Below are 20,513 nucleotides of genomic sequence, written 5' to 3' on the forward strand. Positions count from 1 at the left end.
TCTAGCTCCAGCAGGTTTTGGGCTGAGCAGTACTTGCGTTTGAACTGCACCAAAAACTCTGCCCATGTCAGTTGCAGGGGCTCATTGGGACTCAGAGTCTGCCCCAGGGTATTCCACTAGCACACAGCACCTCCTCAGAATTGACGTATTGCAAAGGTGGTCTGTAACTTGCCTCTGCAACCACACGTCATGAAAGCTAACTCCATCTCCGAGATCCAATCCATGACTCCGATCGGATCTTCCTTTCCAGTGAAAGTCGATGGATTGCAAGTCAGAAATTCCTTGTACTTGCATCCATTCCTCTCGACTCCGTCATACTGGTTGTTTTGTCGAACTATTGGTGGGTTGGCTTGACCAAAGGTCCCACTGTAGTTCTCTCCTTCTGACTGTCCGTCGTTGAATTCGGGCTGTTCAACTGGCATTGTAGGTTCGTCCCTATTTTGGTGCAACATTTGCCTCATCTCTTCCCGTTGTTCAGCCAACATAGCCCGTATCATGGCTTGTACTCCGCCCATTGTAATTGGCTCAGGAGCATCTGCAACAACAGGTGTTTGTTCAAGCACATAATTAAAATAAACACCTACAGGTTGCGAGCGTGCTTGCGTTCCACTGGACTGTCTAGAATAGTCTGTGGTCGTCATCTATACTCCGCTAGATGACTGGATCATCAGTAATATCTATATCGAGGCCTCTCAATATTTTATTTGGTCACACAACAACTATTACATCTACCCATGTTTTACCCAACACGTTTTGTAGATATAAAATACATATACAATTTAAATCATTTAAAACGTGTATAAAAATATTTCACCCAACATAGACAGCAAGTATTCAGACAATATGCACACATAACACGTAATTTATATTAAATACTTCATATCTATGTGTAAGATGAAAGGGACCATGCACTCATTTGAAAAGGTGGTGATTCCGAACTCAGACAGCGCTTCGCTTCTTAAAAATAATTTCCTTCGACGAAACCTAGTATTATTACCACTAGAGTTTAGTATATTATTCGCCGAGACTAATTAATAGTCTAGCTATTATTACTATTATATAAGCGTTAAAAAATACTTATATAACCCATAATAATAGCCCAAGTACTTATTATAAGTTCCTAATAAAGTTACTACAATTAAATAAAAGCTATATTAAAAATAGCGTAGGTGTAGCTCACTTACAGCGGGTTTTATAGAAAACCGGGCTATGCTTGGAGAAGCGTTCCCGAGCCGAAAAGCTCTTCTTCTCGGAGCCGTCGAGCACTCCAGGGCTTCCGCCTCGTGCTAGGGAGGTTCCCTAGGCTTTTCGGGGGGTTTCGGGGCTAGAGAGAGGTTCTAGAGAGAGAGTAAAGAGAAGAAAGAATGGGAAAGGTGTGAAGAAAATGAGGGTGGGAGAGGTTCTATTTATAGGGTGAAAAATGGCTGAACTTGGTGCCACATGTCACCATCTAGTGGCAAGACTTTGGGCGTTCGTTTTTTGTATGTTCTCGGTTTAACATATACTACAACTTTTGTTTAGATTTCTAAGGCTAAAAAGTCCTCCATCGTAAATTCACTATTTACGTCTCCCGGTGTCGTGCCGGTTTTGCCGTAAAACTTCGACCGACCATAACTTCTTCGTTATAACTCGGATTTCAACGTTCTTTATTTGTACGGAACCCTTGAGACGTATTCTACAACCTGGTTAAGATTATTTATTCTAAAGAATGTTTTGTCAAAAAGTCGTTTTCGACCCCTGTTATCTCTAAATTGACTAGCCCGGATCTACGGGCGTTACAATTATCTCCCCCTTAGGATGATTACGTCCCGGAATCATCAACGAAACAGGGCTCACATGATGAATCCATACGTTATCTCTTCATCCTAAGTAATAACCGTAACTTTGATGTTTCTTCGAACGAATATCTAACTCTAAGACTTCCTGATTGCAGGCGGTGCTCGATCTTGCACTTGCTCCCTATCTCACATTAGACTCCAAATTATGACCTTCAAGTCACAATCTCGATCCTTACTGGAGACTGCTTCTTCTTCTTAACAAACTTAAGATAAGTTATTTTATTACTAAAATGGACCGATGTGTCATATTCTAATGACTTATCATCGTATGTTCCCACGCTTAGACTCAGGTCTCTTAGAGTCTTCCAGAACAGACTATACATTTCTTCATGTTCTAATCACATCTTAAAAGGTAGCATTTCTAGCTACAAGCAACTATCGCGATACCTCTACCTATCTCTTTGATTATCTTTTATTTCAATCTTCCGACTTAAGTCAGATGCTACATCAAACTTGGTTCTCTGAACCACGTAACATACATATCGTAGTCGGACTCAATTCGATATGACCACTAGGGTCGGAATAACAATCATCCTCTTAGTCATTACCGAAACGATGGTAACGACATATTTGAATAAAACGGTATCAATTACTAGCTTCTTGGTAACCTTGTGACTTTCCCTGATCCAAGCGTGAGTCCTGTGCTTGCGGTAGTATAGGCCTCTACTACCTTTCAAACCTGTTCATACTCGTCCCAAGTACTGTCTTGCAGTTCACCCAAGTCACCATATAAGAAAATCACATAACAACTTGACACATTATATAACAAAACGAAGGTTTTATATTATTCCTTGAAACGATTACATAGGTGTTCAAGTTCAACCTATACTATGCCTCTAATAGGCTACACCACGTGGTACTATTTACACGACTACTTCATAGATCCTCATTCCTGATCCCTTTCATTTCCATCTTCTTCGTCAAGGATCATATGGAACGCTCTTGCCTTCGGTTTCGGTGGAATGTTTGGTCTTTCCGCCTCTTTCTTCTTCGGGCAATCCTTAGCAACGTGCCCTTCTTCACGGCATTCATAACACACCCTTTTGCTGGCGGTGTACTCGTTGGAGTAATGTCCGGACTTCCGACACTTGTAGCAAGTCACTTCCTCGCTACATTTCCCAAAGTGCTTCTTCTTGCACTTCTCGCACCATTTCACTTTGCTTCCTCCTCCGCTAAACTCCTTTGAACCAGACTTGATCTTCTTATTAGGCCTCGTAGACGCCTCAAACTTCCTCTTTTCGCCAACCTCAATCTTGTTGGCAGCTCTTCCCTTAATCATATCCTCCACAGACTTGGCAGCGCAGATAGCTGCCTCCAGAGTAGGTGCCTGACGCACTGGCACCGCGTACTCCGATGGAAGTCCCTTTGCGTACTTGTCGATTTTCGTCAGCTCATCCGGAACAAGACGCAAGGCGAACTCCATCTTCTTTGTGAAGTTGTTGGTGTATTCATCAATTGACATGCTTCCTTTCTTCAAGGTCAGGAACTGGTTCTCTAGCTCGATCAGGTTTTGGGCTGAGCAGTACTTGCGTTTGAACTGCACCAAAAACTCTGCCCATGTCAGTTGCAGGGGCTAATTGGGGCTCAGAGTCTTCCCCAGGGTATTCCACTAGCGCACAGCACCTCCTCGGAATTGACGTACTGCAAAGGTGGTATGTAACTTGCCTCTGCAACCACACGTCATGAAAGCTAACTCCATCTCCGAGATCCAATCCATGACTCCGATCGGATCTTCCTTTCCAGTGAAAGTCGATGGATTGCAAGTCAGAAAATCCTTGTACTTGCATCCATTCCTCTCGACTCCGTCATACTGGTTGTTTTGTCGAACTATTGGTGGGTTGGCTTGACAAACGGTCCCACTGTAGTTCCCTCCTTCTGACTGCCCATCGTTCTATTCGGGCTGTTCAACTGGCATTGTAGGTTCGTCCCTATTTTGATGCAACATTTGCCTCATCTCTTCCCATTGTTCAGCCAACATAGCCTGTATCATGGCTTGTACTCCGCCCATTGTAATTGGCTCAGGAGCATCTGCTACAACAGGTGTTTGTTCAATCACTGGTGGTTGATTCCTGTTCCCATTTGCATTCCCGGCTCCAATACGGGTTCTTGCCATTTCAATCTATATACCAAATTAGACGTTCGGTGTGCAATGACGATAATTAAGATAGGAAAGATTTTATTTACGATCACTGTGTAATTCTCCCTATTTCTCCGAAAAGTTATATGTCAGTTCTAATACCGTAATTAAACGTTTAGAAATCTGAACACATAAAGTTTCTAAATCCGGTCGGCAACAGACCATAGATCCGATCATACAATGCATATCATAAATCATTTAGCACATAAAAGCATGTTAGGCATTTTCCCTAAATTAGCTAGTGCTTGTGTCTATTCAGGTGATTTACCTAAATTTTATTCGACACACTCCTCACAATCCTTGCTTAGCATTCTAAGTTTAAGTCTAGAAATAAATCCATATTCCTAGTTCGCTTAAACTAATGCTCTAATACCAACTGTGACATCCCCATTTTCACGGCCAGAAAAGACCGATTTTGTTTATGCTTTATAAAAATCAGAGTACCTCTTTTAATAAAAATGTTGCGGAATTTGTTCCCAGAAAAACATGATAAATACGTTATCAAAGCATTTCCGAAGAAATGTATTTTTATCCATTTTAAAACATTTGGGATGTCATCGTCAATACAGAAACATAAACATAAACAGAACTTACATTCATTTACACTAGTGATTTACATCTCTTTTAAATCTCTCAGTGTAAAGTAGCTTCATATCGACACCTGTGATACAAATAAGCTTGAGTGGGTCAGGTTGGGAAACCTGGTGAGTACATAGGGTTTTCAACCCACAATAAATAAGTTTATTAACTTTATCAAACCAAACAAACCCGATTACCCGTTCCCGTTATCCTCACTTTACGTCCCTAAAACATCTAACACAAGGGACCAAGTCTAAGGGACTTTCATCGGGGTGACAACACATGATTCGGGGGTTCCTTAGCAATTCATGTCAAATAAGGCAACCATGTGGGGGATGGAGTACTGCTGGTGAGCACAGAGTTCAAATAAACACCTACAGGTTGCGAGCGTGCTAGCGTTCCACTGGACTGTCTAGAATAGTCTGTGGTCTTCATCTATACTCCGCTAGATGGCTGGATCATCAGTAACATCTATATCGAGGCCTCTCAATATTTTATTTGGTCACACAACAACTATTACATCTACCCATGTTTTACCCAACACGTTTTGTAGATATAAAATACATATACAATTTAAATTATTTAAAACGTGTATAAAAATATTTCACCCAGCATAGACAGCAAGTATTCAGACAATATGCACACATAGCACGTAATTTATATTAAATACTTCATATCTATGTGTAAGATGAAAGGGACCATGCACTCACTTGAAAAGGTGGTGATCCCGAACTCAGACAGCGCTTCGCTTCTTAAAAATAATTTCCTTCGACGAAACCTAGTATTATTACCACTAGAGTTTAGTATATTATTCGCCGAGACTAATTAATAGTCTAGCTATTATTACTATTATATAAGCGTTAAAAAATACTTATATAACCCATAATAATAGCCCAAGTACTTATTATAAGTTCCTAATAACGTTACTATAATTAAATAAAAGCTATATTAAAAATAGCGTAGGTGTAGCTCACTTACAGCGGGTTTTATAGAAAATCGGGCTTTGCTTGGAGCAGCGTTCCCGAGACGAAAAGCTCTTCTTCTCGGAGCCGTCGAGCACTCCGGGGCTTCCGCCTCGTGCTAGGGAGGTTCCCTAGGCTTTTCGGGGGGTTTCGGGGCTAGAGAGAGGTTCTAGAGAGAGAGTAAAGAGAAGAAAGAATGGGAAAGGTGTGAAGAAAATGAGGGTGGGAGAGGTTCTATTTATAGGGTGAAAAATGGCTGAACTTGGTGCCACATGTCACCATCTAGTGGCAAGACTTGGGGAGAAAGCAATGGCCTGGATTGTGCCACATCACCCATTTTCGCACAGCACACTTCCGACTTCTAAAATCCGTAACTTTCACATACGACCTCCGTTTTTTATGTTCTTTATATCTACGCGTAGGTAAAATAAGATCTACAACTTTCATTTTGACTCTGTCGGCTAATTATCGACCGATCTTAAATTTAACAGTACGAGGAGATTATACTGTTAAATGTCCGCGTAAAATTCATAACTTCTACATACGGACTCTGTTTTCGTCTGTCTTTTTACCGTTGAGTTCCTATTAATGAGATCTTCAATTCTCATTTAGGTCGCGTAGGCCAAAAACCGCTCGATCTAAAATTCGAGTTTCAGGTTGTGCACTGTTAAGCCAAATCTTAGAAAATTCATAACTTCCTCATACGAAGTCAGATTTGGGCGTTCGTTTTTTGTATGTTCTCGGTTTAACGTATACTACAACTTTTGTTTAGATTTCTAAGGCTAAAAAGTCCTCCATCGTAAATTCACTATTTACGTCTCCCGGTGTCGTGCCGGTTTTGCCGTAAAACTTCGACGCACCATAACTTCTTCGTTATAACTCGGATTTCAACATTCTTTATATGTACGGAACCCTTGAGACGTATTCTACACCTTGGTTAAGATTATTTATTCTAAATAATCTTTTCTCAAAAAGTCGTTTTCGACCCCTATTATCTCTAAATTGACTAGCCCGGATCTACGGGCGTTATAGCAGTGGTGGCACCCGCGCCCGCCACGATGAGGATCACAGGTGGATGCCCTGCTAAGGCGGATGCTCCAGCGGTGAGGAGCTGCGCCTTTCAGCTGACTACCGAGGAGGCTCGGGCAGAGCCAAACGTCATGGCTGGTATGTATTTATTCTTCTCTGCTCTCTATTTACTTGTATTGCTGATATGTGCTTTGTACTTATGTATAGGGACCTTTTTGGTCAATGGTATATCGGCTCATGTGTTGTTTGATTTGGGCGCTACCCAATCATTCGTGTCTCTTGCGCTTAGCAAGAAGTTTCGGTATGCGTCGGGAACTTTGGATTACCCGCTTGAGGTAGAGATTGCTGACGACCACACTGTGAGTGCTACGAGGGTGTATCAGGACTATGTCTTGAATGTGCTTGGAGAGAGGTTTCGCGTTGACTTGGTTTTGATACCTTTGCGAGGGCTGAAAGTGATTGTCGAGATGGATTGGTTGGGGGCTAATGGGGCCATGATTGACTGCAAGCGCTAGTTAGTGAGGGTTCGAGCCCCAAGTGGGGGAGAACTGGTTATACATGGTAAGAGGGCCTCGCAAGGGCCGGCCCTCTGTTCGGCTGTGAGGGAAAGGAGATTTCTGCAGCAGGGATGTACAGGATTTCTGGCCTATATCTTAGATACGAGGGTTGAGACCACGACAGATGTGGGCAGTGTGCCGGTTGTACAAGAATTTCGGGATGTTTTTTCCCGAAGAATTACCAGGAGTGCCTCCGGAGAGGCAGGTGGAGTTTCGCATTGATTTGGTGTCGAGTGCCGCTTCGATAGCGAAGGCACCATACCGGCTAGCACCGCCCAAGATGCATGAGCTATCTACACAGCTTCAGGAGCTGCTAGACCGAGGATTTATCCGTCAGAGCAGTTCCCCGTGGAGAGCTTTGATCCTATTCATGAAAAAGAAGGATGGATCACACAGGATGTGCATTGACTATCGAGAGCTGAACAAACTAACGGTGAAGAACCGTTATCCGCTACCGAGGATTGATGATTTGTTCGATCAACTACAGGGTGCGTCTTGGTTTTCCAAGATTGATCTTCGGTCGGGATACCACCAGATGAGGATTCGGGATGAGGATATACTAAAGACAGCTTTCAGGACTCGGTATGGGCATTATGAGTTCGTAGTGATGCCATTTGGGCTCACCAATGCCCCAACAGCGTTCATGGATCTCATGAACATGGTATGTAGACCGATTCTGGATCGGTCGGTGATCGTCTTTATTGATGATATTCTGGTCTACTCTAAGACCACAGAGCAACACGAGTAGCATCTGAGGGAGGTATTGGAGACCCTGGGGACGGAGAGGTTGTATGTCAAGTTCTCCAAGTGTGATTTTTGGCTGCGGGAGGTACGGTTTTTGGGGCACATCATCAACCAGGAGGGTATTCCGGTTGATCCAGCTAAGGTTGAGGCAGTCATGCAGTGGGAAGTACTGAAGACTGCTTCTGAGATCCGTAGCTTCTTGGGCCTAGCGGGCTCTTATTGAAGATTCATCCAGGATTTCTCCAAGATTGCTGTGCCCTTGACTCGCTTGACCAAGAAGAATGTGACATTTCGATGGGGTACTGATCAACAATTGGCTTTTGAGACCCTGAGACGGAGGCTATGCGAGGCTCCGATTCTAGTACTACCCGAGGGGTTAGATGATTTGGTGGTATAATGTGACACATCGATTTCAGGATTAGGCGCGGTACTGATGCAGAGGGGGCATGTGATAGCTTACGCTTCGAGGTAGTTGAAGCCTCATGAGGCGAATTACCCCACTCACGACCTGGAATTGGGGGCAGTGGTGTTTGCCCTCAAGATGTGGAGGCATTACTTGTATGGAGTGAGGTGCACTATCTATACTGATCACAAGAGTTTGAAGTATTTGATGGATCAGCAGAACCTTAACATGAGACAGAGGAGGTGGTTGGATGTGCTGAAGGTCTATGATTGCGAGATCTTATACCATCCCGGGAAGGCCAAAGTGGTGGCCGATGCTTTGAGCCGCAAGGCGGCAGGTTCCCCGATTGGGAACTCCTGTTTGAGGATGGCCGTGATCTCTCCATTGTTGGATATGATCAAGGAGGCTCAGGTCGAGGGGGTAAAGAAGGAGAACTGGAAGATAGAACGGATTCAGGGGCAGTATCCTTTGTTTGTTAAGGATAGTCGCGACCTTTTGACACAGTGTGGCCAAGTATGGGTATCGGTGACTGGAGGAGTGAGGCAGAAGATATTGGAGGAGGCACACAAGTCCAAATTCTCTATACATCCAGGGGCTACAAAAATGTATAGAGATTTGAGGCTGAGTTACTGGTGGCCCTGCATGAAGCGGGAGATCGCCTCGTTCGTTGAGCGGTGCTTGACCTGTAGGAAGGTCAAGGCCGAACATCAGCGGCCTCATGGCAAGGTTCAGCCGCTACCTATTCCCATGTGGAAGTGGGAAGAGATCACTATGGACTTCATTACGAAATTACCGAGGACGACAAGGGGTGTGGTTGTCATATGGGTGATCGTAGACAGACTGACGAAGAGTGCCTACTTTATTCCGATCTTTGAGAGTATATCCGCCGAGAAGCTAGCGGATATTTATGTGCGAGAGGTGGTGGCTAGACACGGGTTGTCGGTATCGGTAGTTTCAGACAGGGATGTTTGGTTTACATCTAGGTTCTGGAAGAAGTTCCACGAAGAGTTAGGCACTCAGCTGCATTTTAGTACAGCGTACCACCCTCATACAGATGGCCAGAGCGAGAGGACGATCCAAACACTGGAGGATATGCTGCGAGCATGTGTGTTGGATTTTGGAGGGAGCTGGGATACATACCTTCCACTGGCTGAGTTTTCATACAATAACAGTTACCATGCCAACATCGACCGACCTCCATTTGAGATGTTGTATGGCAGGAGATGTAGGACTCTGGTTTGTTGGGACGAAGTTGGACACTGAGTCATGGGGAGCATTGAAGTGGTGCTCAAGACTACCGGGCTGATTTAGTAGGTGCGCGACCTGCTGCGAGTCGCGCAGAGCCGTCAAAAAAGTTATGCCGACCGGCGGCGATCGGATCTTGAGTACCAGGTGGGGGATTTCGTATTGTTGAAAGTGTCTCTCTAGAAGGGGGGTCATCAGGTTTCGAAATAGGGGCAAGTTAGGGCCACGGTATATAGGCCCTTTCAGGATTATGGCCCGGGTGGCAAGGTGGCATATCGTTTGGAGTTGCTGGATGAGCTTAGTCAGATTCACAACACCTTCCACGTGTCACGGCTTGGGAAGTGTGTCACTGATGAGTCCGCAGTCGTTTCTCTTGACGATATTCAGGTGGACGAGAGCCTGAACTACATTGAGAGACCGTTCGCAATCTTAGACAGGAAGACCAAGGTTTTTCGGAACAAGGAAGTGAAGCTGGTAAAGGTGCAATGGCAGCACCGCAGGGGCTCCGAGTGGACTTGGGAGCCGGAGGACGAGATGCGAGACCACTACCCGGATTTGTTCGAGCCAGCAGACTTCGAGGACGAAGTTTAGTTCAAGTGAGGGAGACTTGTAACACCTGTTCCAGGTATTCATTTATTTTTATAATTTTTCGGGTTTTATGCATGGGCTCCACGAGTTGGGGCGCTCCAACTCGTCGAGTAGAGACTGTTAAGGGACGCGGGGTTTGGGTCCTACTCGACGAGTCGGAAGGCCCCGACTCGACGAGTATTCCGACTCGACGAGTAGGAGCTGTAAAAGGAAACCTTGATTTTTAGGTTTTGCACCCTATTTAAAGAACGTATTGCGCCTCTTGTGGCCTCCTCTATCACCCTAATATCCAGAGGAAACCCTAGATCGATCTTGAACCTTTTTTAGTGAGAGAAAGAGCTTTTGTGAGTGATTTTTGGGCATTTGTGAAGGATTCTAGAGCTTGAAGAGGAAGGAACAAAGAGACGAGAAGTAGATCCAACATCTACTCTGTCTTGACCATCATTTTGAGGTATAAAGTCGTCACCTTGATCTCTAGTTGATTAGATCCCTTTTCTTGGAGGTAAATGGCCATTTTTGGTGCAAAATGGAGTCACGCTTGGATCTGGACTTATCACAAGGATATGGTTCCAGATCTGGACCTCTCAAGGTCCCCCAATGGCATAAAGTTGCTCACTTTATTCAGCCTAGCCCCTTTCCATGCAGAAAAACATTGTAAGAAGCCTAGTTTTTAGGTTATGGCCTTGGAGGGCCTTGCATGCACGTAAAGTTTGAAACTTTGCGTGGTATCTGCACTAAGGGAGTTTAGATATGGAGTTTGGGACCATAGATCCCACTGAAAAGGGCTGAGCTTGGAATGGACTGAAGGAACTCGTCGAGTCCCTTAGCTGACTCGACGATTCGGAGTAGGGTTTGCCCGTTTTTGAGTTTCTGGATAAGTGCAATGAAGGATTAGGGTTTTGGTCCGTTTAGACATTAGTTTTCTGGACATATGATGAACTCAACGAATCACTAGGGTGACTCGGCGAGTCGAGGCAGGATTCAGTGGAATGGACTCAGGAGGAACTCGACGAGTTACCAAGGTAACTCGGCAAGTTAAACGAGTTATGCAGCTAACTCGACGAGTTGTTGGATGCACTCAACGAGTTGAGGTCAACAGGGACTATTGACCTTCACTGTTGACCTTGACTTTGACCAGGATTGACCAGGGTTGACTTTGAGGGTAATTATGGGATCATGACAGGTCAATCATTTAATGTTTATAGGCACTTAAGTTGGAGTAGCACGTGGGACATATCTGATCCTAGTTTTCCAGCACAACATTCGTGAGAGGTGAGTCTCCTCACCATACCAATGGGTCTAAGGCACCATGGCCGGCCCATTTTATGTTATGTAATATCCTAGCTGAGATTGTGTTATGTGACATGGTAGTTGGTATGAGCTAGGAAGTATGCTAGTGGTATATGTGGTATGTTTGTATGGAAGACCATGGGAGAGCCCATGACACTTGGATGTAAGACCATGTGGAGAGCCCATGGCTTTCCTATCAAAGACCATGGGAGAGCCCATGACACTTAGGTATAAGACCATGTGGGGAGCCCATGGCATCCTAGAGTAAGACCCTGGGGACGATCCCACAACATCCTTGTCTGTTGTATGCATGACTTATGCAATATGTGTAGCTGTTACAGTTAGTATGATATGTTGTATGTGGTTTGTGTGTGGGTATGCTCTGGGGAACTCACTAAGCAATAGCTTAAAGTTTGTGGATTTGTTTCAGGTACATCTGAGCCCAAGGGCAAGGGCAATCAATGCTTGATGGCGCGGCGTGCACTCTCACTCGGGCATTTTATGGGACACTCTGAAATTTTGAAATAAAGTTGTATTTGACATGGTTTTGAAAACAATTGGAACAGGTTTTGTGGATGATGAAAATGTATTTTGGATAATTAAAAATGAAAAATTTCTTTTGAAAATTGGGTCGTTACAGGCTGTAAAGTTTATACCTGAAAGTCGGGGTGTTACAATTCTCCCCCACTTGAACTAGACTTCGTCCTCGAAGTCCGCTGCGGTGAACAACTCCGGGTAATGCTCCCGCATCTCAGCCTCCGGCTCCCAAGTCCACTCAGATCCCCTCTGGTGCTCCCATTGTACCTTTACCAAAGGTACTTCCTTGTTCCGTAGAACCTTCATTTTCCTCTCCAGAACGGCCACTGGCCTCTTTACATAATTCAGGCGCTCGTCGACCTGTATGTCATCCAATGACACCACTGCCTCCTCATCTAATATGCGCTTTCCCAACTGTGACACATGGAAAGTTTTTTGGATCTGACTAGGCTCCTCTGGTAGCTCTAGTCTATACGCCACCTTGCCAACCCTGGCAATGATCCTGAACGACCCGATGTATCGGGGGCCCCATTTCTCCCTCTTCCTGAAGCGGATCACACCCTTCCAGGGAAAGACCTTCAGGACCATGTCACCGACCTGAAACTCCAACTCAGATCGGCGTCTGTCAGCGTAACTCTTATGTCGACTTTGTACGGTCTGCAACCACTATATGATTTGTTGAATCCTCTCGGTAGTCTGCAGAACTACCTCGGTCCAATCCATCACCCTGTGACTGACCTTGCCCCAACAGACTGGGGTGCGACATCTCCATGCATACAACAGCTCATAATGCAGAGCGCCAATGCTGGAATGAAAGTTGTTGTTGTAGGAGAACTCTGCAAGCGGTAGGTAGGAGTCCCAATTCCCAACGAAGTCGATAACGCAGGCTCTTAGCATATCCTCGAGAGTCCGTATGGTCCGCTCACTCTGTCCGTCTGTCTGCGGATGGTAGGTTGTACTGAAATGCAGCCGCGTGCCCAGTTCCTCGTGGAACTTCTGCCAAAAATGGGAGGTGAACCGAACATCACGGTCTGAAACGATAGAGACCGGCACCCCATGGCGAGCAACGATCTCGCGGATATATACCTCGGCCAACTTCTCGGCCGATAAACTCTCCCGTATCGCTAGAAAGTGAGCGCTCTTGGTTAGTCGATCCACGATGACCCAAATAGCGTCGAAGCCCTTCGCTGTTTTCGGCAGTTTGGTGATAAAGTCCATCGTGATCTGCTCCCATTTCCACATGGGAACCTCGAGAGCCTGCAGCTTGCCATGCGGCCTCTGGTGCTCGACCTTGACCATCCTACAGGTCAGGCACCTCTCCACGTACCAAGCGATTTCTCACTTCATGTACGACCACCAGTAGCTCAATCGCAAGTCCCGGTACATCTTGGTGGCCCTTGAGTGAATAGAGAAGTGAGACTTAGGAGCCTCCTCCAGAACAATCTGTCTGACCCCACCAGACATCGGAACCCAGACCCGACCGCAACAGGTCAATAATCTCCGGCTATCCTGCACAAACCGGGTGTTCTCACCCCTAATCTGAAGGGTTTTGAGCATTCTAACACTCCTAAGGTGTACATGCAACCCTAGAAACCTTGGATCTATGTTTTACTAAGATACATGCAAATTTGATTTCCAAGGTTCTTAACCTATCTAGCATAGCAACCAACTTTTTTCCCTAATAAAAAACTTTTTCGCTTTCTCTCTCTACTTTCTCTCTCTTCCCCTAATTCTCTCTAACGGTGGTGTGATCTAGTTTGTGTCTCACCGGCGCTGCTTCTCCGGTGTTCCTATTTACATCGTAGAAGCTTTTTCTCATCCCATTTCTGGTGTGTTGATGGGTGCTTCTTCTAAGAAGAACCGATTGAAGGATGTGAAAGTTAAGCCTCCTGATAAGAGTGTTGTTGTTCGTTATGTGAAGACGGAAGTTGATTTGAGTGAGGTTGTTCCGCCTGGGGTGGTTGAACATTCTTCAGCTACCATTTACAGAGCTAGAAGGAAGCCAAGTACATCGGGAGCTGTTGCTACTGGTATTAGCAAGTCGGAATGGAAATCTGATGGGAAGGTTTATGTTGAAAGGACATTAAGGCGAAAAGGAAATGAAGATAGTATTCCAATGGATGCGGTGGAGTATTATGAAGAGGAAGCTTCAGAGGAAGAAACTGAGAGTGATACGGATTCGGTTTCAGCCTGGGAATCGGATGCTAGCATTTCGGTATCTGGAAATCGTGCTATTCTGAAGGATCTAGTGGCTGGTGAATCGGATTCGAGTAGTCAACTCATTGCCAATAAGGAGTATCACAATGAGGTGTATGCGAAGGCTGAAGGTAAGCACAACACGAATGGGGAGAAGTCTACTATGGTTCCGGAGATTCAGATCCCATCAGGTAACACAGCCTCTTTATCTAAAAATTGGGAGAATCCTAAGATTGGGGATGATTTGTTAAGCCCTAATACTAAAATGAAAGTTATTACTAATCAAATGAAGATTGCTAATCCTTCGATTGTGATTAGTGATGTTAATGAGCTTGACCCTATGAGTAAAGTTGAGTGTAATGTTGCTACAACAATTGTGGGTAAGGATGATAATGCTCAGAAGGATAAGGTTAATTGTAGTAAAGTGTTTGAGGAATTTGATCCGAAGGTAGGATTTACTTTTCTTAATGAGATTAAGAAGAATCAAATGGAGATGGATAAAAATTTGAAGTCTAATGAATCTGAAGAGAATAATGAAGGAGATACCAGAATTAATCCTAATGTTTATTGGGATGAGAATGGAAACTTGATTGATATGAAGGAAGGAATCTCTGAATCTGAAAATGAGATGGTTGATAAGGATGATAGTGTTCCACAAGTGAAGGGGTTGAATTCAATGGGAAGTGTCATTAACAACATTAACAGGGAACCTTCTTTACTGGGGCCTGCTGGGAAAGGTAATAGGCAACCTGTAATTGGTAATAATGGGATAGGGAAAGGTGAAATGTCTTATGCTGGAGCTTTGAGGGGTGTTATGCATAAAGGGAAGTTAGAGGTGAAGTATATACCATCTGGTGATGGGAGTGATGATGGTCCAGCTATAATTCCTATTGAAAATTTAAAAACAGCTAGTTTACCTTATGTTAATACCCTGTATGGATATATGATTGATAAGAAAGTTGCCTTTCCTGCTATTCAGAAAGAAGTTAAAAGACTATGGAAGAATATGGGGTTGGAAGATGTGTTCATGAATAGTAAGGGTTTCCTATTCTTTAAATTTTCGAGTGATCAGGAGATGCAAGCTGCTTTGGATGGAAGTCCATGGTTAATTTTCAATAACATTCCTTTATTTTTGCAAAGGTGGAGACCTGGTCTTTCTTTATCTAAAGATAGACATGACAAAGTCCCAGTCTGGATAAAAATATATGACCTTCCTTTGGAGGTGTGGAGTGGGGAGAACCTTTGCATCATAGCTAGTAACTTGGGAATTCCATTGGCGTTTGATTCTTTTACTGAGGATATGTGTCTACAACATAAGGGTAGGAGTGCCTGTGCGAGAATATTGGTTGAGATGTCGGCGGATAAGGAATGGAAGAAGAGTATTGAAGTCACTACTGGGATTTTGTGAAGAACTGTGCTGTGAATCAAGAATTTGCTGTTGAATATGCGTGGTATCCTTCTAGATGCAACCATTGTAAAGTTTTTGGACATATTGATAGGGTGTGTATCGCTGCGATAAGTGAAAATGACAAGAATAAGGATGTTAAAGGAACTGTTGGTATTCAGAATTCTAAAGGAAAGGCTGTTATGGATAATGATGGATTTTTAGGAGTTATTCAGAAAGGAAATAGTGATGGTGGAGGAAAAGGTGGTAATGGTGGGAAACAGAATCAAAATTACAAAGGGAATAATGGGAGTATTAATTGGAGGAATGATAGTAAAGGGAATGGTAGAAATAATAATGGAACTGGGAGGGGGCAAAATGGGAAATGGGTTAATTCTAGTGTAAGTCACTGGAATAAAGAAAAGAATCAGGCCTTTGAAGCTTCAACTTCAAGAGGTGGGCAGAATGCTAAGGAGGATCAAAATAAGGAAGTAAAGGCTGTAGCAAAGAAACCTGAAGTCGTTAGTAAAAAAGATAATGGTAATAGATTTGAGGTTTTGGGATTAATGGCTGATGATATTGTTGAAAGTATGGAGGAAGATATGGTGAAAAATAAAAATCCTAGTGCAGATGAGATGGCAGATTCTGATAAAGTGGTGATGATTGATTCTCATCCGATCATGAGTAAGGATTCTGAAGCTCAGGGGTCAGGGAATAGAAAAAAGGAAAACAAGGGGATTGGTAGTGTGGTATCTCAGACTTTAGAGGGGGGGGGGGGGTAAAGTCAGCACTTCTAATATTTCACAATGATGAATGTGGGTGTCTGGAATATAAAGGGGCTTAATAAAATGGTCAAGCAGAAGGAAGTGATTGATATTATCAAAAATAATAATTTGGGGATTTGTGGTATTCTTGAATCTCAAATCTCTAAATTGAATTTAAAGAAAGTTTGTTCCAAGGTTTTTAAACATTGGGATTGGGTTTCTAATAGTAGTTCCTGTAATTTAGGAACTAGAATAATTGTTGGGTGGAATAATAATTTGGTTGATTTAATGGTGATTACTCATTCTGATCAAGTTTTGCATTGCTTGGTTAGAAATAATGAGACTAAGGTTGAAGTTTATATGTCATTTATCTATGTTGCTTCTAGGTACATTGACAGAATGCTGTTATGGGAAAATTTGGTGAAATTCAAATCTGTGACTAATAATAAGGCTTGGGTTATAGTGGGTGATTTTAATGTTGCCTTGAAGATGTCTGAGTATTCGGAATGTTGTTCTAGAATACCGGAAGGTGTTGCTGATTTTATAGAGTGCATTAACTCTATAGAAGTTGAAGATTTAAATAGTCCTGGTCTGCAATTCACCTGGTCTAAGTCTCCAGCAGGATCAAAAGGGTTGATGAAAAAGCTTGATCGTATAATGGTTAATTTAAAATTCATGGAGCTGTTTCCGAGGGCGCATGGGATATTTAAGCCTTATCGTATCTCTGATCATTCGCCAGCTATCCTTTCTATCCCTATTGGTGTTTCTAATATCAGGAATCCTTTTAGATTTGTGAATTTCATTGCTGAGAAAGATGATTTCCTTCCGATGGTTGAAGAGATTTGGGGAACTAAAATTAGTGGAGGTTTTATTTTTAAAGTGACTCAGAAGTTAAAGCTTTTAAAAAAACCTTGTCGAAGTTTGTATAGTTCGTATGATGTGTCTGGGATTAGACTGAAGGATTTAAGGAAGACTTTGGATGATCTTCAAGTTGATATTGATAAAAATCCGTTTAATGCCTCAATTAGAGAAGAACATGCGAAAGTGCTTTTTGATTTCAACATGGCTTGTGAGGATGAAGAGAAATTTCTGATTCAAAAAGCTAAAATTAATTGGTTGAAGGAAGGGGATAGAAACACAAGTTTTTTTCACAAATCTATTAAGAGTCATGTGAATAGAAATAGGATTTCTGTGATTTTGGATGAAGATGGCAGGTGGGTTAGTGGACAGTGTAAGAATGATAGATTTATGGATCATTTCAAAGCTTTTCTTGGGTCCGATTTTAACGATGGTGGAAGAAATATTGATGGGGATTTGTTTAGGAACAAATTAGATATTAATTTGGCTGGTGAAATGATTAGAGTTGTTACTGATGAAGAGATTAAATGTGCCATGTTTGATATTGACGACAATCGAGCTCCGGGTCCAGATGGCTTTTCTTCAAAAATCTTTAAATCTGCTTGGAAAGTTGTGGGACCAGAAGTTTGCAAAGTTGTTCGGGAAATTTTTTGGACTGGGAAGATTCCTAAGTGTGTGAATGCGATTAGAATTGTTCTTGTTCCTAAAGTTGAGTGCCCTAGAGTTGTTACTGATTACAGACCAATAGCTTGCTGTAATACTTTGTACAAGTGTATCAGTAAAGTTATTGTTAACCGAATTAGAAAGCATTTGGGTTTAATTGTTGATTCAAATCAGCCTGCTTTCATTCCGGGGAGGTCTATTCTAGACAATATTCTTCTTGTTCAGGAGCTGATGGTGAAATATAATAGGAAGGATGGGCCACCTAAATGTGCTATGAAGATTGACATTCAAAAAGCTTATGATACTGTTAACTAGAAGTTTCTTGAAAAAGCTTTATATGGGTTTGGGTTTCATCCTATTATGGTGCACTGGATTATGATGTGTGTTTCTTCTCCTTGGTTTACTGTGTGCATAAATGGGGAGGATAAATGTTTTTTTGAAGGGAAGAGGGGTCTTAGACAGGGGGATCCATTATCTCCTTATCTTTTTACCCTTGTTATGGAGGTTTTTAATCTGGTTTTGAAGGATAATATAGAGAGAAGTGGGAATTTTAATTATCACAGTAGATGCAAGAGGATGCAGATTACTCATCTTTGTTTTGCGGATGATTTGCTGATGTTCTGTCGTGGAGATTGCAGTTCAGCTAGAGTTATTAAGGAATCCTTGGATCAATTTAAAGATTTATCTGGATTAAATGTGAGTCTGAATAAAAGTATGATTTTTTTAGTGATGTTAAACCTGCTGTGAGGGCGTTTATTAATGGGATCCTTCCTTTTGAAATTGGAAAATTTCCATTTAAATATTTGGGAGTTCCCCTTTCTGTTACCAAGCTATTTGGAAGAGACTGCAGAGGATTAATGGACAAAATTAAGATGAGAATTTTAAGCTGGAAGTGTAGATTTCTTTCTTTTGCTGGAAGACTTCAGCTTATATCCTCTGTTTTGGCTTCTATGAATGTGTACTGGGCTTCGGTTTTCAAGCTGCCTATCTCCACTGTTTTGGAAATCGAGTAGATTTGTAGGGGATATCTCTGGAGTGGAGGTGATGTGGTTAAAGGTAAAGCTAAAATTAAATGGAAAGTGGTTTGTACTCCTAAGGAGGTCGGGGGGTTAGGCCTGAAAGATCTAAGGAAATGGAATGAGGTGTTATTAGCTAAACATGTGTGGAACATTGTTAATAAGAAAAATTTCTTTATGGATTAGATGGATTTATCTTTTCCATATAAAAAATAGAAAATTTTGGGATATTGAAGTTAAAAAGAATCATTGTTGGACATGGAAAAGATTCTTGAATGTTAGGGGTACTCTTAGACCTTTCATTGTTTCCTGTATAGGCAATGGTGAGAGTACTTCTTTATGGCATGATTGGTGGCATCCCATAGGCATTTTAAGTATGATTATTCCCAGAAGAGAATGGATAGGAGTTGGGTTTGATGATATGGCTAGGGTGGCTGATTTAGTTAGTGATAATCAAGTCTGTTGGCCTGATAGGTGGTTAGAGAAATATCCTGGGTTGATTGATGGGCCCATGTTCTGTAATGAGGAAGGAATTAATGATAAAATTTTATGGAGAGATAAGGATGGTAAATGCAAGGCCTTTTCGTGTAAGCAAACATGGGATGATGTGAATGCGTTTGGGCCAAGATTTCCTTGGTTTAATATTGTGTGGTATAGTAATAATATACCCAGGAATGCTTTTATATTGTGGTTGGCGGTTCATGGCAAACTGAAAACTCAGGACAGAATCCAAAAGTGGGAAATTAAAGGTAATTTGTTGTGCCCTTTGTGTCTTAAGGTTAATGATTCCCATAATCATTTGTTTTTCCAATGCGATTTCTCTTGTCGAATTTGGGATCATTTCCGTATTAAGGCTGATATTAGAATTTTCTATGATGATTGGTGGGATTTGATCAGGAAATTTGGGATTCAGGTTTCGGGTAGATCTGTGGGGGATATTATTAAGAAGTTGGTTTTGGCTGGTTGTGTCAGTCACATTTGGCATGAAAGAAATATGAGGCAGTTTAGGGCTGTTTCAAGATCTGTGTTTGCTGTTATTAGTTGTATAGAGAAGGAGATACAATTGAAATTGTTAGGGATGAAGAAGGAAGTCAAATCTATGAAGGAGGAAGTTAAAAATTGTTGGGGTATTAATGGAAGTAAACAGAAGGAAAATGAATAAGACGATAAAAGGGTATATTTGGAATAAATGGAGTTTTGGTTGGGACAGGGGTTGGGAGTTTGTGATTCTAGTGTGCTGGAATAGTTGGTTTGGAGTTTTGATAAGTAAGATGGAAGATGGTTGTGATTTTAAAGGAATTGACGGTTTTATTTACTTATTTGGAAGTTTGTTTCCAAATACAGTAATTTGTACCTTTGGGAATTCTTATTTGAATATGATATTGATTGAGATTATTCGAGTGAGGATTCCTGGACATGTGATTGATGACATGTCCAGCATGCAACTTAATTTTAATTTCTTATGGTTCACAATTTGGTTTGGGTTTGGCTGGAATTGTTTGTTATGCAGGTCCAGAATTCTCTTTAATGTTAGATGGAGGTGTCTGAAGTATATGCTGGTGAATTCTAATTGGAGTGCCTGCTGGAGGTTTCAATTAACTTGTTTTAGTAGAGATTGTTTGGGTTATAGAGATTGGATGCAGAGGAAAAGAAGTTGGAGTGAAGGTTTTTGCAGGATGTTAATTCATTGGGTTGTTAGACTGTTTATGTGTAATAGTGTGAA

The 20,513-nt window shown here is 42.4% G+C and overlaps 1 protein-coding gene across 1 annotated transcript; it reads left to right on the forward strand.

Moving 5' to 3' along the window:
- The first annotated feature begins 18,932 nt into the window (after positions 1-18,932).
- LOC145131443 (uncharacterized) lies at positions 18,933-19,952 on the forward strand. Its single transcript, XM_079066123.1, has one exon. The coding sequence runs from the start codon at positions 18,933-18,935 to the stop codon at positions 19,950-19,952; it is 1,020 nt and encodes a 339-aa protein (XP_078922249.1).
- Positions 19,953-20,513: the final 561 nt, after the last annotated feature.

This window comes from Lactuca virosa, chromosome 8, assembly GCF_052849685.1.
Source record: "Lactuca virosa cultivar CGN04683 chromosome 8, Lactuca_virosa_CGN04683_v6, whole genome shotgun sequence".
Lineage (NCBI taxonomy): Eukaryota > Viridiplantae > Streptophyta > Magnoliopsida > Asterales > Asteraceae > Lactuca > Lactuca virosa.